The 18,415-nt window shown below is 43.6% G+C and overlaps 1 protein-coding gene across 1 annotated transcript in view; it reads left to right on the top strand.

The window, feature by feature from the left end:
* Window positions 1-899: 899 nt before the first annotated feature.
* Window positions 900-18,415, top strand: part of TGM7 (transglutaminase 7) — a 28,241-nt gene continuing 10,725 nt past the window's right edge. The window contains 7 exon segments of the mRNA XM_021695744.1: window positions 900-960; window positions 12,742-12,807; window positions 13,247-13,429; window positions 13,905-14,150; window positions 14,739-14,857; window positions 16,804-16,932; window positions 17,022-17,199. Coding sequence (XP_021551419.1) covers window positions 900-960; window positions 12,742-12,807; window positions 13,247-13,429; window positions 13,905-14,150; window positions 14,739-14,857; window positions 16,804-16,932; window positions 17,022-17,199 — 982 coding nt within the window.

The raw sequence follows: 18,415 nt of genomic DNA, 5'->3' as shown, positions 1-18,415 counted from the left end.
AAAATGGGTATTAGGAGACCAACATGACTAACTTCCTTTGGATGTTTACACATTAAAACAAGTTTGATGGCCTGGGTGGTCCAGACTGAGGTCAGACAGACAGGCAGGGACTCACAACCAGGAAGGGGCTGTTTGGAAGAAAACCCGAGTCCACAGCAGGGGTTCAGGAGCTACCCAGGCAGTGGGTGTGGCTGATCTTATTAACCCCTCCTGCCACACCCTCCCAGCTATATAGCTAAATGCCTCTGCAATCCTCCCCAGCTTGTGGGGTTGGTCAAGAACCTCTAGCCTGGCAGAGCCAGTCAACCCATCCTTGAAAGACTGCAGCTGAGTTCCCATTCTCCAACAGGCACACCAGCTGTCAAGAGAGTAGAGCTGATCTGTGCACAAAAGTAAGCAACCCTGGGCACTTCTAGGGGAGGGGATCTAGGACTTCTGGGGAGGGGAGGGGATCCCAGGAGTTACTTGACTTCCAGCTAATTTCAGAGGGGAAGGATTGGTGTTGTTGTAGTTCAGATATCATAGAAAATGGGCTTTATTTTGCAAATGGCTCAGCCTGTTCAGGTGGAATCATGCAAATGACACATAGCAAGCAGGGAGTCTAGAGAAGACAAAGTATACATATGATTATTTCAAGTGTGATCAGTACTGTGAAAGAGAAGCTAAGCGTTCCAAGAGAGTAAATATGGGGTCTCAGCTAGTTAGAAAAAGCTTCTGTGATGAAGTGACATTTCAGTGGAGGACTGGAGAGGAGGTAGAGAGTGTGACCAGGGAAGGGAATGGCTTGGGGAGAGGCTTTAATTTAGGAATTGAGGAATTGGGCAGGCAAGAAAAGATCAGCAAGCAAGTGAGAGGAAGAACGGTGGGCAATACCGCTGGAGATGTGGTCAGGGTAGAACATGGTGGCAGAACGTGTGAACCATGTGAAGATTTTGGACTGTGAAGCAATGCAAGCCATTGGTGAGTCTGAAGGAGGGGTATGACCTCATCAGTTCAGGTCATATATGTTCTCCATTCCCCTGAGAATAATCAAGCCAGGAGTAAAGCCAAGGCTGAGTGAGATTGGGCTGGACTAGGCTATGGCAAATTCTCCATGGTTATGAATGTCTCTTTGGGCAGCTTAGCACATCTTGACACGTTCTTGTATGAATCTCACATTCTGAAGGATCATAAATATTACCGTTATTACCAAATAAAACTGGCTAATGTTTGTGTAGCACTTTAAGGCTTTTACAGACACTATCTATTTGATTCTCAAAGCAACTCTGTGAAGTAGGCCCTGCTACCAGCCCCATTTTATATAGGAGTGGGGTGCTCAGCAAGGCTTACTTGCTTATAGTCAGATAAGTACTAAATCTCAGAAAGGCCAAAGCAGGATCCTGGACTAATTCTCTAACTCAGAAACCTGTGCCCTATTCATTTGGTCATATAACCGTCAAACAGAAGGCTCCAAAAAACTAATGAAGATTTAGAATATTTACAAGGATGAGTAAGAATATGAATTTGGGGGCTGGGTGGGACTAATTCAATTTTGAACATGTTGAATTTGAAGTGACTACAAGATCTTCAAGTGGAGAAGCCAGTAGACACATACAAGGATGTGGAGCAAGGAGAAGATTATAGTGGGTCTGTTCTGTATTTATTTTAGAGTTAAGGGTCTTCAGAGCTTGCTACCTTGTTATGGGACAAATCTAGTGGATTAACCCTACCAGAGGTTAGTCTACTATCAACAGAGAGATGATTCTATGGTAGAAAAGCTTTTCTGTTCTGGAAACCAAATTTAAAACTTGACTATATTAAGCATTTGTCTTTTAGGGAGAAATCTATAAACAGAATATAATATAATCAGTTGACGAACATGATTTGTAATACCATGATGGATATTGATAACTTAATCATGTGATCCTAACTTAATTAAAAAAACTAGTTGCCGAATATAACTGCTTAGCTAAATTCCAGGTGGGCATGACAATCGTGTATAATGAGCTGGTGTAGGTGGTGGTATGAAAAAATGTTAGGGGTAATCAAAAGCTCAATTTGATCAGTGATGTTTAGGTTTTAAAACTAATCACTTGCTGCTATAAAAGTGTACTTTCTAAAGAAGACCGCCACTGTTTTGAGCCTACAAAGGGCAGTCTCCTTTGTAGAGGATACTGTATGTGTTTTCTCTCCACCGATAGATTCTAAGCTCCTTTGGGTTAAAGACCACCTTTGTGTGCCTCAAAACTTCTAATATGGTGCCATCCAGGCATTCAATACTTGTAAAACAAAGGAAGGAAGGCATCAAAGTAGTAGTGAAGGGCGCCTGGGTGGCTCAGTCGTTAAGCGTCTGCCTTCGGCTCAGGTCATGGTCCCAGGGTCCTGGGATCGAGCCCCGTGTCGGGCTCCCTGCTCTGCGGGAAGCCTGCTTCTCCCTCTCCTACTCCCCCTGCTTGTGTTCCCTCTCTCGCTATGTTTCTCTCTGTCAAATAAATAAAATCTTTAAAAAAAAAAAGTAGTAGTGAAAATTGGGACACTCAGTCTTTTTTTTTTTAAGATTTTATTTATTTATTTGAGAGTGAGAGAGAGAGCACAAGCAGGGGGTGGGGGGCGAAGAGGCAGAGGGAGAAGCAGACTCCTCTCTGAGCAAGGAGCCAGGACCCCAGGATCATGACCTGAGCTCAAGACAGATGCTTAACCCACTGAGCCATCCAGGAGCCCCGGGACACTGAGTCTTAATGAGGCTCTTAGGTTGATCAAATGAAATTTCTTTGGTTAGCCTGGATAGTAATATGTGGTTATTTTTGGAGCAACCTCTTTTCTCATCTAAGTCCCCACCCAAATAAGTGAGTAAGTAAGTAAATAAATAAATAAATAAAATTTGAGATGTGAAAGCTTATTTTTACAAGGCAAAAGTCATTATATTGTTAAAGCTGTATTTTCAAATAAGATGGCAAATTGTTTTATATGGAAATTCGTACTTTAAGCAGGTCCTGTCCTCAATATACAGTATGATTACTACTAAGGAAAAAAATCCCACCTCCACATAGACAAAATAACAGCAAGGAAATTTACCAAAATGTATACTACCCTCTACCATTAAAAAAAATCTATTTTCGTGGCACCTAGGTGGTTCAGTCTGTTATCGTCTGCCTTCACGGCTCAGATCATGATCTCAGAGTCCTGAGGTCAAGCCCCGTGTTGGGCTCCCTACTCAGCACACCCTCTCTCTCTCTGGCCTTCTCCCCTGCTCATGCTCTCTCTCTCTCAAATAAATAAATACAATCTTTTAAAAAATCTATTTTCAAAATATCTTCAATATGAATTAGAACTTCTGTTACAAAGAGGTGTTTTTTTTAAATTCCGATTTCCTCAAAAGAGCATATAGTTCTAATACAAGAGATTTTTGCACCAGTAACCAAAGTATATTTTTCTGAGTCAAAGTATTTTTTTTTTAAATAAAATAAAGTCCCTGGGATGTTCAGTAAACACTCGGTAGTGAGTAAGTTTAATGCATCTATTGAGGACCATTTCCTAAATACACTCAACACATTTAAAAAAAGGCACAGGATGTGACAGAAAGCTTTGGTTACAATAGGTGTGGGAATTTTCGATGAATCACACAGATTAACCCAGAGAATTAGGCATCTCTTACATACCTTTGACAATGACCAGTGAACGTATAAATAGCTTTATGTTTTCTCTGCAGCACTATTCTTCACCAAACCAAATTCTTCCTTCAGGTGTGTTGACCAAATACTTCTGCTTCTCTCTTTACACTGTGAATCAGGTAAAATACACAAGTCCAGATTTCCAGTCATGATCTTCCTACCCCTTTGCTCACTTTCTCTGAAAAACGTTTTTTTTCCTCCCTGATTAAAAACATCTTAACCTCCCACCATGAAATTTTTTTTAAATCAGAAAAGTATAAATGAGGAAATCACAATCATTCACAATCTCACTGCTTTTAAACAATCACAGTTTATATATTCTTCCGTCTTTTAAAAATGAGTCTATGTATATAAATAATATTCTTTACACCCTTGAGATAAGCTGCACTGTTTTTGTACCCTGCTTCCCCCCTCTCCTAGTTAACACTATTCATAGGCATTTCCCCTTGTCATTGGAAACTTGAGCAACTTCATTTTTTAAAAAGACTTATTTAGTTATTTTAGAGAGAGAGAAAGAGCACGCACAAGCGGGGGGCGTGGGGCGAGGGAAGAGGCAGAGGGAAAGGGAGGGAATCTCAAGCAGACACCCTGCTGAGCACAGACCCTGAGATCATGGCCTGAGCCAAAACCAAGAGTCGGATGTTCAACTGACTGAACCACCCAGGCGCCACCATCAACTTCACATTTAATCAGTGGCATAATAATTCACCATGTCAATATACTCTGTTTTTCAAGATGCAAAGGTCTCCGGGTCCTAACGGGCTGTTCAAACCCATTTTCATGACCACTGGTGAATGACCTTCCTGAGGGCAGCTCTGCTCCTTACTCATCCCCATCTGGACACTGACTATCTGGAAGTGCCTGATACCAGACGGAGCTGGCTTAGAGGAAATTGGGTCCCAAGCATCAAAGAGAGAGAGGCGCAAAGGGACAGATCAAACCATGCGTTGCCTTCCACATCACTTGAGTCTTCTCAGCTTAAAAAGGAGGCCACAGAAACAAATCCCTCAGCAATTTTTTAAAAGGCTTAGGATAGAAGCTTTTTTCCTTATGCAAAGATGCACCCGGAACAACGGGGAAATTAAGAGCAGGAGGAGTCCTAGGAGGAGAAGGAAATGGCAGCCCCACCCAGCTGGCTCAGGATGGGAGAAAAGGTGCTCGAAGGACGACTGTAAATGCTCAGAGACACAGTTAGGTTCTGGAATCTTAATACTGATTAGTTGAAGGGCCCAGGCTGACGGAAGGAGGGTGATGGACCAGAGCGAGTACTGGGAATCTGATTTTTCTGAGGTGCTGAATTAAGAGATGGGAGGTGTTTGGGGAGGGTGGGGGGTGAACAGAAGAAACAGGAGAACTTAAATGGTTGGTGATAGTTCACTTTGTAATCTGGCTCCTTCCTCCCATTTCCCCACCTTCATTCAGAAGACACAAATCATTGGGGCACAAATCATACAGCCATTCATTTTCATGTGAGTGGATTCAGCTTAACCCTAAAGCTGTGAACAATCTTTTCTCTAACATCTTGCGACTGAAATGGCCTTGGGAAGTTTGAGGAAGTCCATGAGGATCTTGACCTTTACCACCAGGCGCCCTAGGTACTTGGGAAGCCATTTCTGTGGCTAACCCTGCAGCTGTGGAAAGACCACCTCTTAGATCCTAGACCTTTCTCCTGGCCCAACCTCTCCTCTGACTCTCAGCTCCCCTTAGAGGGTGCTGCTCCTGCCCTCTGAACTCAGGCTCTTTTTTGGGTCCCCTCAGAAACTTTGCTGCTGGGAATGTAAAGAACACTCCAGCCTGGCAGGGACAGAGGGCCTGCTAGGAGAGGACACTGAACATGGATTCTGTATTTCTTAAAATTGTGTCCAAAATTGTGTATCCCAGAAACTACTAGAGATTAGGGATGTACATGGTATTTTAACACAAGTCAGAGTTTAATAGAGAAGTCTCAAGACACCTGTTTTATGCTAGATTCTAGGGTGTTTTTGTGCCAAAGTCTAGGGTAATTTTTCCCCTTGGCTATCCCCAACCAAAGCCTAAATGTTATATTATTTTTTTTAAACTATACTTTAGTTAAGCAAGTAATACACAAAAAACATATGCTTGTTATAAAAAGTAAAAAGTTCATATTTTAGGATAAAAAAGGCCAGGTCCCCCTTCACATACTTATGTACTCCCAATCCTGCTCCTTCCTCATGGGAGAGACCTGTTAACAGTGTGGTTAACTGTTTCCAGATAATAATAGATTATATAGAATTTTTTGTTTTATACAATGGAGTTATATAATACATATTATCTGCTGACTTGCTTTTTTAAAAAACTTAATCATATATCTTGGAAATCTTTGCATGTCAGTGTATACTGGTCTATCAAAAATTTTAAATGAATTATATATAATTTTCCATTCTGGGTATATAAACAATTTATTTAATAAATTCATTAGTTTATTTAATTTGTTACTATGCCTTATTCATGGGCATTTAGATTGTTTCCAGTATTTTGCTTTTATGAACAATGTTGCAGTGAACATCCCTACTGATATAACTTTGCATATGTGTACAAGTATTTTTTATATGAAAGATTTCTAAAAGAAGAACTGTTAGATCAAAGACAATATCCACTAAGTTTTTGATGGGCATTGTAGGAGAGGGAAAACTTCACTATTTTTCCTGCTACCAATCAAGTTCATTGGCTGGGGACCGATAATTAGACTGATAAAAGAAACAGGAAACACACAGAAGTGTATTAACATGTACATTGCACACACATGGGAGCACTCAGTGATGAATAACTCAAAGCAATGGTTAGAATTTGGGCTTGTATAGCATCTCAACAAGAGAACAAGACATTTTTAGAGAAGTGACAAGACAAAGGAAAAGGACTTGGAGTCTCTAGGGCAGAAAATTGTAGGAAGGTAAATAGAGGGGGATACTAGTGGAAGAGAAGGGCCAGTTAATAGTTTGCTATGTAGATTCCTCTGGTGCCATCTCTGGGTTGATGAGGGTCTAGAGCTGTCTCTGGTGATGGGCTTCTGCCCTTCCTGGTAAAGAAGGGAGGAAGGACACCTTTGTAAGTGTATGTCCCGCTTTTAGGCAAATAGGGGGAGTGCCAAGAGCTTTTCTTATATCTGCTTCTCAAGCGCCTTCAGCTCAAAATAATCTTTATGCCATAGCGGCATATTTTGGGATGGCATATTCTGCTCCTCTTCAATATCAAACGATTTCATCTAAAAAGTCTGTACAAATTTACACTGCCACCATCAATGTATGAAACAGTCCACTTCCATATATAGCATACTCACAGAATATGCTATTGTTATTCTTTTAAATAATTTAAATGGATCAAAGATAGGATCTCATTATTGTTTTAGTTTGCATTTCTCTGATTACAGCAAGACTTCTTAATATTTATGGCAACTTTTATATATTATGGATATATATCCTTTGTTACATTTGCTGCAAAGGACCTAAAGATTTAAACTGTATAACCATCTTGGGGACAATTTTCTCCTGCCAGTAGCTATTTGAACTGCTGAGTACTAGGTGTAAACAACCACATACTATAGTTAATCATGGAGATATCATTAAAGGGAAATAGTGTTTCAAAGAAATAGCTTACTAGTACATGATTAACTGACAAGTAAATGGTTCAGAGTCTGAGAAATTCCAGAGAAGAAGAGAGGGACACAGGTGGGCCCAGGAACTGGTTCTGAACTGACCCGCTGGCATTTTCGGATGAGGAGGTTGGGAAGAATCTGTGATTTCCATTGTGTTCTTTAGACCCCTAGGGCTCTACAGAGAAGCTGGGGGACCCTTCCCCACTTCTTCCACCAGAGCAGCTCCTCTTAGGTCTGTTGATTACACTTTCATTTGAATAAAGCACAATATTCCCTTACTTGGGGGAAAAAAAAGTGAAAACCTCCAGATTAGCACCACAAGCCAGAGGTGAAAAGCTAGGCTCTGAAGTCAACTGTCTAGGTTTGAATGACAATTTTGCCACTTACTAGGTAGTTGACACTTGGCAAGTTACTTAATATCACTGATGGTCTGTCTGCTCATCTGTAATATGGAGTTAATAATATCTTGTTGGGTAGTTGTAGGGATAGAAGGAGATAATGCATATAAAGCCTGGGCTTAAAAACACTCAATAAAGGGTGCCTGGGTGGCTCAGTTGGTTAAGCGACTGCCTTCGGCTCAGGTCATGATCCTGGAGTCCCAGGATCGAGTCCCGCATCGGGCTCCCTGCTCGGCAGGGAGTCTGCTTCTCCCTCTGAACCTCCCTCCTCTCATGCTCTCTATCTCATTCTCTCTCTCAAATAAATAAATTAAAAAAAAACCCACTCAATAAGTATTACCCAGTTATAAAACTATTGTTACAGGTGTTAAGATATCTCCATGTTCTGAAATGCTTGGGGAGGATTTCGTGTAAAAGGTGGATGCTGAGTTTTGCTGGAAGAATGGAGACGGTGGGGATGTAGAGATTGGGGAAGGGACCATCCAGAGGTAGAGCCAGCCGGGCATGATCTATTAGGAAGACACAACATGAATGAAGCAGAGTTTATTTATGGGCTACTGGGAGATAAGAATGGATAGATATGTTGGTAGAACGTTATGGAGGGCTTTGAATGCTTGACAAAGAAATTTGGACTTGAACTTTTAGATAATATGACACTTTTCTTCTTGCACACTTTAAGAGACACAGAAACGCTGCAATAGTCTCATCACTTAGGAATCTTCAAGTGCTCTCACAAAGACATACCCTTTCACATTTTTTTAAAGGGAAGAAATGAAAAAGAATGACGTATTTATGAAAGCACTAAACTGACAATAATAATGAGAAGTGGGAAGAGACAAGACACTGACAGAGGAGCTAGACTAAATGCAGGGACAAAGGCTGGAGAAGGGAAGGAGCCGAGTGCACCTGATGTTTGGTGGCAGGTACCAAGTCTCACGGCTGGCTGTGCCTCAATAATTTACCCTTTGTTATCTCTGTCTGGAGCTTTCCAGTCTTTCACCGGTAGCCTAATTGCCTAGGACATTGCTGGCTGTAGATGCTTTTAACCTGCCCAGTCTTCATCCAAACTAGCTTTAGGAAGCCCTGGAAGTCAAGTGTTTACTAGCCTGTCACATGCCCATGGATGCACAGGGAGGTCCCTCTTTTCTTCTTGCAAACACCTTTGTTTGGGTCCTCTTAGCCTTTTATCTAGGTTATTACGACAGAGTCTCACTGCCTTTCCCACCCTAGACTTTTGCCCTCTGTTTGGGCTACATACCATAGCCAGATTAATCCTGACCTACAGCTTTGATGGTGCCACTTCTGTTCAAAAACCTGCCTCTAGTCAAAGTAACATTTTCCCCTAAATACAAAAGGAATACATGTTCAAAGCAAAAGCTTGGACAATACCAAAAAACTCCAAGGAAAGAAAAATTTTCCATAGTGTCACCACCTAAAGATAATCCATACCATACCAAGTTTGAGGCTTTTTATGCTGCTTTTTAATACCTCATGAATTATTTTCCCATATTCTTTGTTCTTTTTGTTGGTTACATTGAAATGAGAGGAATAAAGTTTACGTATCCAACTCTTACTGTAGGATATTTGGGTTGGACTGAAGATCCTGTTGTTTACATTTTTGTACACAAATTATGATTTTTCTTAGGAAAAATTCCCAGAAGAGGAATTTATGGCTCAAATGTATTTACGTTTTAAGGCTTTCTTTTCTTTTGTAATAAATACTGATAAATTGCCCTCAGAATGGTGTACCATTTTATCCTTCCACTGTAGATAGGTGTACCCATTACTACTGAATCAAAGAGCAGCATCTTGGGCTGGAGTCAAGCACCCCCTCAGGTTGGCCCTGCTGCCCTCATGGGCTTCTCTCTTCCCCTACAGCCCTCTTGCCAAGTTATTCTCCTCTTACTTTATCCATGCTGCATATGTTACTTCAGCAAATATCTCAGAGCACTACCAGGGAAGGCAGGAGACTGTGAAAGTTAAGAGGGAAGGCTCTGGAGCCAGGCTGCATGGGTTTGAATCCCAGCTCTGCCCTATAACTTCCTGCATGTGGGGAACAATATTAACACCTCCACCACAGGGTGGTTGAAAGAACAAGAATGATTTCAGACACATAAAATGCTTCTGATGGTGCCTGGCACATAGTAGGTATTCAGTGAGCATTAGCTATCATCAATAGCAATTAGGAACCATGCTCCATCCTAGGCATGGGGGATCCAGGTGTGAGAAAACGGCCAAGGTCTCTGCTTCCACAGAACTAATTCTAGATACTATTTAGTGCCCAGCAGAGAATAAAGAGGGTGTTGTGATGGCAAGCAATAGGGTGAGAGGTGGGGCATCATATTCAGTGGCTGAAGAAAGCCCCTGTGCAGTGGTTACCTCTGAGCTAAGACCCAAGGGCCGAGATGGAGCCATCCTTGAGAGCAGGGCCACTTCAGGCTTTGGTCTCAGGGGGCAGGAGCTTCAGGACTCATCTCAGAACTCATCACGAGCAGATGGCTGTTTAAATGTCCTCCCTGTCTCCCCCCAACACTTTTTAAGGCTAATAATACATAGGGGTATATTTTGATCCTTTAGCACCAGGAGTCATGTAGCTAGGGCTTATTCTCTTCTCACTCAAGTCATTAACCCTGGTGGGCCCGTGGCCGAGTCAAGAAGGCCTCAGGGGTGCTGACGTGTTTTTACTAATTGCTTCTGCTTGAGTTCCTGCTTTGTTGAACCTCTTCTTGATCCTCTTGCTTTTCTGTTCCTGCTCCCTTGAAGGACCTCCTTTTGTTCTCTGAAGTCACTGTCTCCCTGACAGGAAATGCACTTTAGTGAGCCAAATGCGTGATGGCGTTAAGTGGAATAAAAAAGAAAACCTGAGTCTCCAAAGGAAAACGAGTTTTCTCCATAAGCTGCAACCTCAGGCACAGAGAGGAAGGCATCCTCCTTCTTGCTCCTCCCCTTTCCTTCACAAACCAAGAACCTGCCTGGGTAAAGGGAGAATTGAGTTGGCCGCCCTCAGGAGCTATGCTTCTAGCTGTGAACAGCAACCAGCAAAGGGCTGCCCCCAGTCCTGTTCCCTCCCATGGAAGTGATGTAAGCAAGCCTGGGTGCTCTTTACTGCCTCTTTTGGAAACCTGAGCTTTCAGGGTGGAATGGCCACTGGGCGCTATACATGGGGTGGAGGCCTCCTTCAGAGGCCCCGTGGTTCCTGGTATGAAAATGTGAGATCCCTCAGGGACAGAGAAGATGCAATCAGTTTCCACCAGTATCTAGGCCAGTTGCTTTCACACTTTTTGATTATGACCCACAGTTTACATCATGACCCGGTTACACATAAAATTACACTTGCTCTCCTTATGGTGATACATTGAAAATATGGGTCACATTTCTCTAAATTGATTTTCAAACTACTAATGGAGTGGACCTGATTTTTTTTAAAAATGTTGTTAAGTAACTCAAAGGCATCTGTCTTGGGTCTTGCCCTGACTTTTCTTGTTCCAATAATATAATTATTTAAGTGCCTAAGTTACATTGAGAGGTTTAAAAACTTTGTACTATTTGATCCAGTAATTCATCTTTGAATCTGCCTCAAGGAAAGAAGGTTACAAGAAGGGGGATCAAGAGATCACCAAGAACATTCTGTTTTTAGCCAAATGTTTAACAAACTTGTAGGAAAGATGCAAATATGAAAGTTGAATTTGATTTTAGACTGTGAAAGATATTTTTTAAAGATCTTTTATTTATTTGGCAGAGAGAGTGAGCAAGAAAGCATGAGCAGGGAACGGGGCAAACCCATATAGGCTGGCTCCAGAGCCTTCCCTCTTAACCTTCATAGTCTCCTACCTTCCCTGGTGGTGCTCTGAGCTATTTGCTGAAGTAACATGTGCAGCATGGATAAAGTACGAGGAGAATAACTTGGCAGGGAGAGGGAGAAGGAGGCTCCCCACTGAGCAGGGAGCCCAATGAGGGGTGGGCTCGATCCCAGAATCAGGGATCATGACCTGAGCCGAAGGCAGATGCTTAACTGACTGAGCCACCCAGGCGCCTTTGTGAAAGACATTTTTAAACACCTAATCCACTTTCCTCATGTAAAGTATTAGATGTAGTCACAGATAGTTGAACAACTAAAAGAGTATTTCCTAATAGCTCAGCATTAACCTGGAAGAAAGCTCTAACATGATACTCCATTGGCTTCTGACTTAAGCCCTAATGCTCAGAACCATCTTATCACCAGTGACTTGGATGAAGAGCTGGAAAACAGTTTAGGCAATCCCCAGATGGCAAGGTAAAGCATTGAGTGAAAGAATTAGGATTTAAGAAGTCCAGCCAGGTAGGAAAGATGGGCTGAAACTAGCAAACTGAACTCTTTTAGCAAAAACATAAAGAATATATGTGGAAGTTCAGGGGTGCCTGGGTGGCTCAGTCGGTTAAGTGTCTGCCTTTGGCTCAGGTCATGATCCCTCCTTCTACCCCTAACCCGGCTCGTGGTCACTCTCTCTTAAAAAAAAAAATAAATAAATAAATAAATAAATAAAATCTTAAAAAAAATGTGGAAGTTCAAAATGTGAATGGCACAAAAACCAGGTGGGTGCTAACATTTGTTTTTCCTCTAGGATGCTGTTTGGCAGCATCCTCAGCCTCTATGCCCAGTTGTGACAATCAAAAATGTCTCCAGACATTGCTAAATTTCCTCTAGGGAACAGAATTTCTCCAGTGGAGAGAACCACTGAGATAAACTGATACGCTACTCGGGAAAAAGACCTAACAGATTTTTGTTTACAGTAAGTGCAATAAATACCACCAGCAAAAATAACTAAGCAAATGAAATCTGAGGCTGCATTATTCTAGCACTATGAGCGATTGGATTCCTGAGGGCTTACTCTCTACCTGCCACTATAGTAAGGTCTTTACATGTGAATCCTCACTCAACGTTCACATGAACCCTATGGGGTAGGAATACCACTGTCTCCATTTTTCAGTGGAGGACACGATGTCTAGGACATAAGTGACTCACTCAAAATCTCACAGCTGAGGTGGTGAGAGCCTGCGCTCTGGCCCATTGAGCTATGAGAGACTTTAATCTGTATATTAGGTGTACACCTACAGGAGCATCCTGGGAAGAGTCAGTGCCCTCATACACCTGGAATGTGGCTGACAGGTGAGAAATAAGCCACCCACCCAGGATCTTAAAGCCTGTAGCTGAGGTCCCAGCCTCCAGTCAGCTCACTGACTTAACTTGTACAAAATTCTAATATGCTCTTTCTTCTATCAGCAGGACAGTAGAGTAAGTTTTGGAAAGACTGTCAACAAAGGTGGTTAATAGTATGCGGTGGCCTTTCGAGGGTTAAGTTTCAGCTCTGTGGAGACATTTCTCTTCCTGGGACCCTAATTCTTAAGCCCTGTAGCTCTGGGTCCAGGGGCAGAGGTCATGCGGATCACAATCTTCCCACTCCAGGGTCAGGGCCTGCTACATTGCCCTCTGAGGCCAGACTGTGAAACTAGGAGGCAGGGCTAAGGTCTGGACGGAATCCTACCAAAGTCAGAGCCAGGGTGCTGCGGCTGGGTAATGACCTATCTCCTCCCCCACCCCCCTCCAGTGGAAGCCTTGGAGCTCAGGTCTGTGGACCTGCAGAGCCCGAGGAACAACAAGGAGCATCACACACAGGAGATGGGCCTGAAGCGGCTCATTGTGTGGCGGGGCCAGCCCTTTGCGCTCCAACTACATTTCAACAGACCCTTCCACTTTGGGACAGACTACCTCACCTTTGTGGCTGAGACTGGTGAGTTCACCCGGCCCCAAGGCAAAATTCACCTGTAGGGCTCCCACCTCGCCTTTCTGAGTGCTCCCTCCCCTAACTTTTCCTGGGATCCCCAGGACCCTAGAAGTGATGTTAAGGAAAGATTTGGCCAACTCAGAAAACTCAGATCAGAAAATCTATCCAATTGTGATAGAAACAGCTGATTTTTCAATATGCAACAGACACTGTGCTAACTTTATACATATTATTTCATTTAATCCCCATGATCAGAGTTTCAGGTAGGTACAGTTATTATCCCATTTTTCAGATAAAAAAACTGAGGCCCACAGTTGGCTTTGCCCTTTGGCTTTGCCCTTTGGCTTGCCCAAAGACACCCAGTGGCAATAAAAGCCTTAAGCCAAAAGGATTAGCAAGAAGGTGAGGGTCCTCCCAGTCTCCCTGGAATCATGTCACATAGATTTTAAACCTCACTCTGGGATCATTCTCTCCCACACAGGACCGGCGTCCATGGAGTTGCTGGGAACCCGAGCCACCTTCCCCCTCACCCAGGCTCGAAAAGGCAATGTCTGGAGCGCTTTTGACTTCACCGTTGACACCAACTCACTCTTAGTCTCCCTTTTCACACCAGCCAATGCAGTCATTGGTCCCTACACTCTGAAGATAGAGATTTCTCAGGGCCAGGGTCACAGTGTGGTTCACCCACTGGGGACTTTCATCCTGCTTTTTAACCCTTGGAATGCAGGTGTGACTTGCTCACAGGCTGTAATGCTAACCTGATCCACTGGGAATGCTTGGTGAGGTTCTTCTGAGAAAGCCCAGAAGATACAAGCCACCTATCTATGCCATATATTACCATGTGCTCACTAAAAACCACCTTCACCACCCCCCCCAAAAAAATGAATGCCATGATAAAAATGAACATGGTGTCAGGTTAAGTGAAATAGATTAGAAAATGGAACACAATGGGACCCTAATTGTATTACATATATGTGGAGAGAAAGAATGGTTGGAATACACCAAATTGTTAACGGTGGGTATCTCTGAGCAGTGGGACTGAATGATTTTCATCATCTTCTTTCTGTCATCTGTATTTTCCAAATCTCTACAACAAGCTTTCTACTTTTACCATCAGCAAATGATAATCATTATGTTCAAAGAACAGAACCTATCACTGGCCTCTAGAAAAGCACAGTAGACTTTTAAGGCGTCCAGTCTTGATTTCTATTGCCATCAACCTGTTCCTTCCCCTATTATCCTGCAGGACACTGTCATCACTGTCTTTTAACTTTATTACTCTGTTTTTTGCCCCCTCCACTATTTAACCACTCAGAGGATAATGTCTACGGGCCAAGTGAAATACTGCTGCAGGAGTATATCATGATGGACTATGGCTTTGTTTACAAGGGTCATGAAAGATTCATCACTGTCTGGCCCTGGAACTACGGGCAGGTAACTGTCACTGAAAGTGGGCCTGGGGCGGGTGTCCTTAAGTTGGTTCTTAATCAACTCTAGTAGCCCATAAAGGGCCACTAATATAAGTAAGGGTGCGTGGCGCTAGGGCAATTTCCCATCCAGTAAGAGAGGCAAGGAAGGAAGGGGAGATGTCTTGCAAGGTTTTTGTTTTTGTTTCAAGATTTTTAAGTAATCCCTACACTCAACATGGGGCTCGAACTTACAACCCAGAGATCAAAAGTGGCATGCTCTACCGACTGAGCTCCAGCCAGGCGCCCCTCAAGTTTTTAATATTTTATATAAAAAACTTCAAACATAATCGAAGTAGACAGGTTACTAAAATGAACCTATCTCTCAGCTCCAACAGTGAGCAATTTATGGTGAATCGGATTCCATCTACACCAGGGGTTTGCAAACTATACTCCACTGATTGTTTTTATATAGCCCCTGAGTTAAGAATGGTTTTCATGGGCACCTGGGTGGCTCAGATGGTTAAGCGTCTGCCTTCGGCTCAGGTCATGATCCCAGGGTCCTGGGATCGAGCCCCACATTGGGCTCCTGGCTGAGCAAGGAGCCTGCTTCTCCCTCTCCCTCTGCCTCTCTCCCTGCTCATGCTTTCTCTCTCTCTCTCTGTATCTGTGTCTCAAATGAATAAATAAAATCTTTAAAAAAATGGTTTTCGTATTTTTAAATTGTTGAAAAAGAGCTAAAACTTTTTTTGATGTGCAAATTATATGAAGTTTAAACTTCGGTATCCATAAATAACATTTTATGGGAACACAGCCATCCATGTTCATTCACTTACGTATCATCCATGGCTGTGTTGATGCTACAGTGGCAGAGTTGAGTAGATGAGACAGAGATCCCACAGCCTACAAAACCTAAAGTACTTACTCTCTGGTCCTTTACAGAAAAAGTTTGGTCTATACTGTCTGTACTGTCCCCATCCCTCCCGACTCGTCACTGGAATTTTTGGAAGGAAATTGTAGATACTATATCATTTAATCCAGTAATACTTCTGTTTATAGCTCTAAAAGATGATGACTCTTTCTGAAAAACTGAACCACAATACATTATCATAACTGAAAAAATGAACAGCAATTCCTTTAATAACATCAAATATCCGGTCAGTGTCCAAAGGGTGGGACTTTTGGCTCTGGGCAACTTTTCCACTCCCAACCACCAACCAAGACTGGTGTACTTTCTGCCTCCCTCCCACTTGCATCTCTGCTCCATCCACACTCACCAGGAGGGTAGTGGGGAGAGAGCAGGGGGCCTTGTCCTGGTCTCCAACTGTGACAACTTGTGTGATTTTTTGAAACTGAAACAAATACCAGTGCATTTGGCAGCCAAAAGGGTTGCAGCATGTGTCGCTTTATATGTTATAAACATATGTCATGAGCCTACACTGGCTTCTCCTGGGCTCCCAGCTTCAGCTGAACTCCTCTACCTGATTTCAAGGCTCCCCACACTCTGCCGCCTCTCCTCTCACGGCTGCCCCTGTATTTACCCATCTGATCTTTTCTACTCCCTCATGTCCTCCAGAAACAAGAATCTCTATGCCCTGTCCTTGGCACCACCAAACTCAAAGACCTCAGGTGAACATCCCCACTCTGCTCTCTTCCTGCCCACCTAGTCCTTCAAAGGCCCCTGGCACCAATGGCCTTCTCTGATCTCTTGGTCAACAGAGATCTCTCACCTCCGAACTCTGTTTGCGTTTTTCCATCAGAGCCACACAGGTTCGTTTTTCAGAAATCTGAATCTCATACATCCCCAATTTGATTTGTAAGCTCTTTGAAGGTAGGACCTTGTCTAATATTTAACCCTACCTCTATCCCCAGCACATATGCCCTATCTCTAAAAGTCTGTGTTACGGACTTGAAGTTTCAGGATGCTAGACATTTTTACTCTTCTCTTTTCTCTCCCTTGAAATCACTTGGAAGTTTGAAGAGGACATCATAGATATCTGCTTCGAGATCTTGAACAAGAGCCTGTACTTCTTAGAGAACCCGTCCAGAGACTACTCCCAGCGGAATGACCCGGTATACTTCTGCAGGGTGGTGAGTGCCATGGTAAGGATAGCAGCCCTCCCGCCTCTGTCTGAGGACGATCTGGGCTTCCCCAGGGGCACTGAGGAAATGCACCTGTCTGGCCTTTGCAGATCAACAGCAATGATGACAGCGGTGTACTACAGGGGAACTGGGGAGAGGACTACTCCCAGGGGGTCAGCCCGCTGGAGTGGAACGGCAGCGTAGCCATCCTGCAGCAGTGGTCAGCCAGGGGCAGGCAGCCTGTGAAGTATGGGCAGTGCTGGGTCTTTGCAGCTGTTATGTGCACAGGTGAGTGAGGGGGAGATGGGGATGCAGAGCCATTCATTTAGTTTTTGCGATAACCCTTTGAGGTTGGGCTCTGATGATCTCCATTTTCTTTCTTTTTTTTTTTAAGATTTCATTTATTTATTTGAGAGAGAGAGAGAGAGCACATGAGAGGGAGGAGGGTCAGAGCGAGAAGCAGACTCCCCGCCGAGCAGGGAGCCCGATGCGGGACTCGATCCAGGGACTCCAGGATCATGACCTGAGCCGAAGGCAGTTGCCCAACCAACTGAGCCACCCAGGTGCCCTGATGATCTCCATTTTCACATAAGTTAACTGTGGCTTGTCCATAGCCCCCCGGCTAAGGAATGGTACACACATGGACTCTTACCCGGCACACTGCATAGTCTTGGGGAGTCTTGCATCTTTGCCTAGGAGTGAGGTTGACCTGTTGCAATCATTCGGCAGTCTCCTGGATGGCAGGGGGCCTATTAAAATGGTCACCTGGATAGAGAATCTTGTGATCCCAAAGTGGAGGCAAAGGCAGCTTCTTTCTACCATGGCTCAGGCTTCTCAGCTCCAGGGGAGCCTGGAGTCAGGGACAGGCTGCGGGAAGTTTGAGGTGCAAGCAGTTGGTCTGGAAAAGCCTGATCTCACCTGTGGGCAGAGCTGGCAGCTCCCAAATACTTCTCAGAGAGATTCTTGAGGAGTTATAATTGGAGGTTGGCTACTTTGCTAACTGCCTGCATGGAGCATCAATGTTTTATGCATTGTCATTTATTACAATTCAGTGCCAAGGTGTTGATTGGATTATCTGTGAAGATGAGGGAAAGACAGAATACCGAGGTACCTGCCTGTTTCCCCCCGTGCAAAGCAGGAGCCCCTTTCACAGTGCTACCTGTTACACTGTGGTGCTCAATGTTTGCTGAATGAATGGATTGGCTCTCAGTTGAAGGATGAGGGAACACAGAACAGGGAAGATAGAGACAGACGCCAAAGACAAAGCTCTAGATTTTTCTGAGAGGGACAGCAGAGCTTGGCAGTTAGGTATGAGTGCTGCAGACAGGGGAGATGTTTAAATCTGAGTGTTCAAATCAGAGCCTCACTTTGCTCTTCCATTTTCCCCAGAAGATGCTCAGCACAGCACCAGAATTTAGTATGGCCACATTTTCCTGTGCTGGGAAGTCCCTGGTTAGGCAGGTGTCATGGAGGAGGACTCGGGCCCTTAAATGCTGGGATGAGA

Source organism: Neomonachus schauinslandi, chromosome 9 (assembly GCF_002201575.2).
Source record: "Neomonachus schauinslandi chromosome 9, ASM220157v2, whole genome shotgun sequence".
NCBI lineage: Eukaryota > Metazoa > Chordata > Mammalia > Carnivora > Phocidae > Neomonachus > Neomonachus schauinslandi.
The sequence above is the reverse complement of the archived record's forward strand: the minus strand, read 5'-3'. Positions and strand labels throughout refer to the sequence as shown.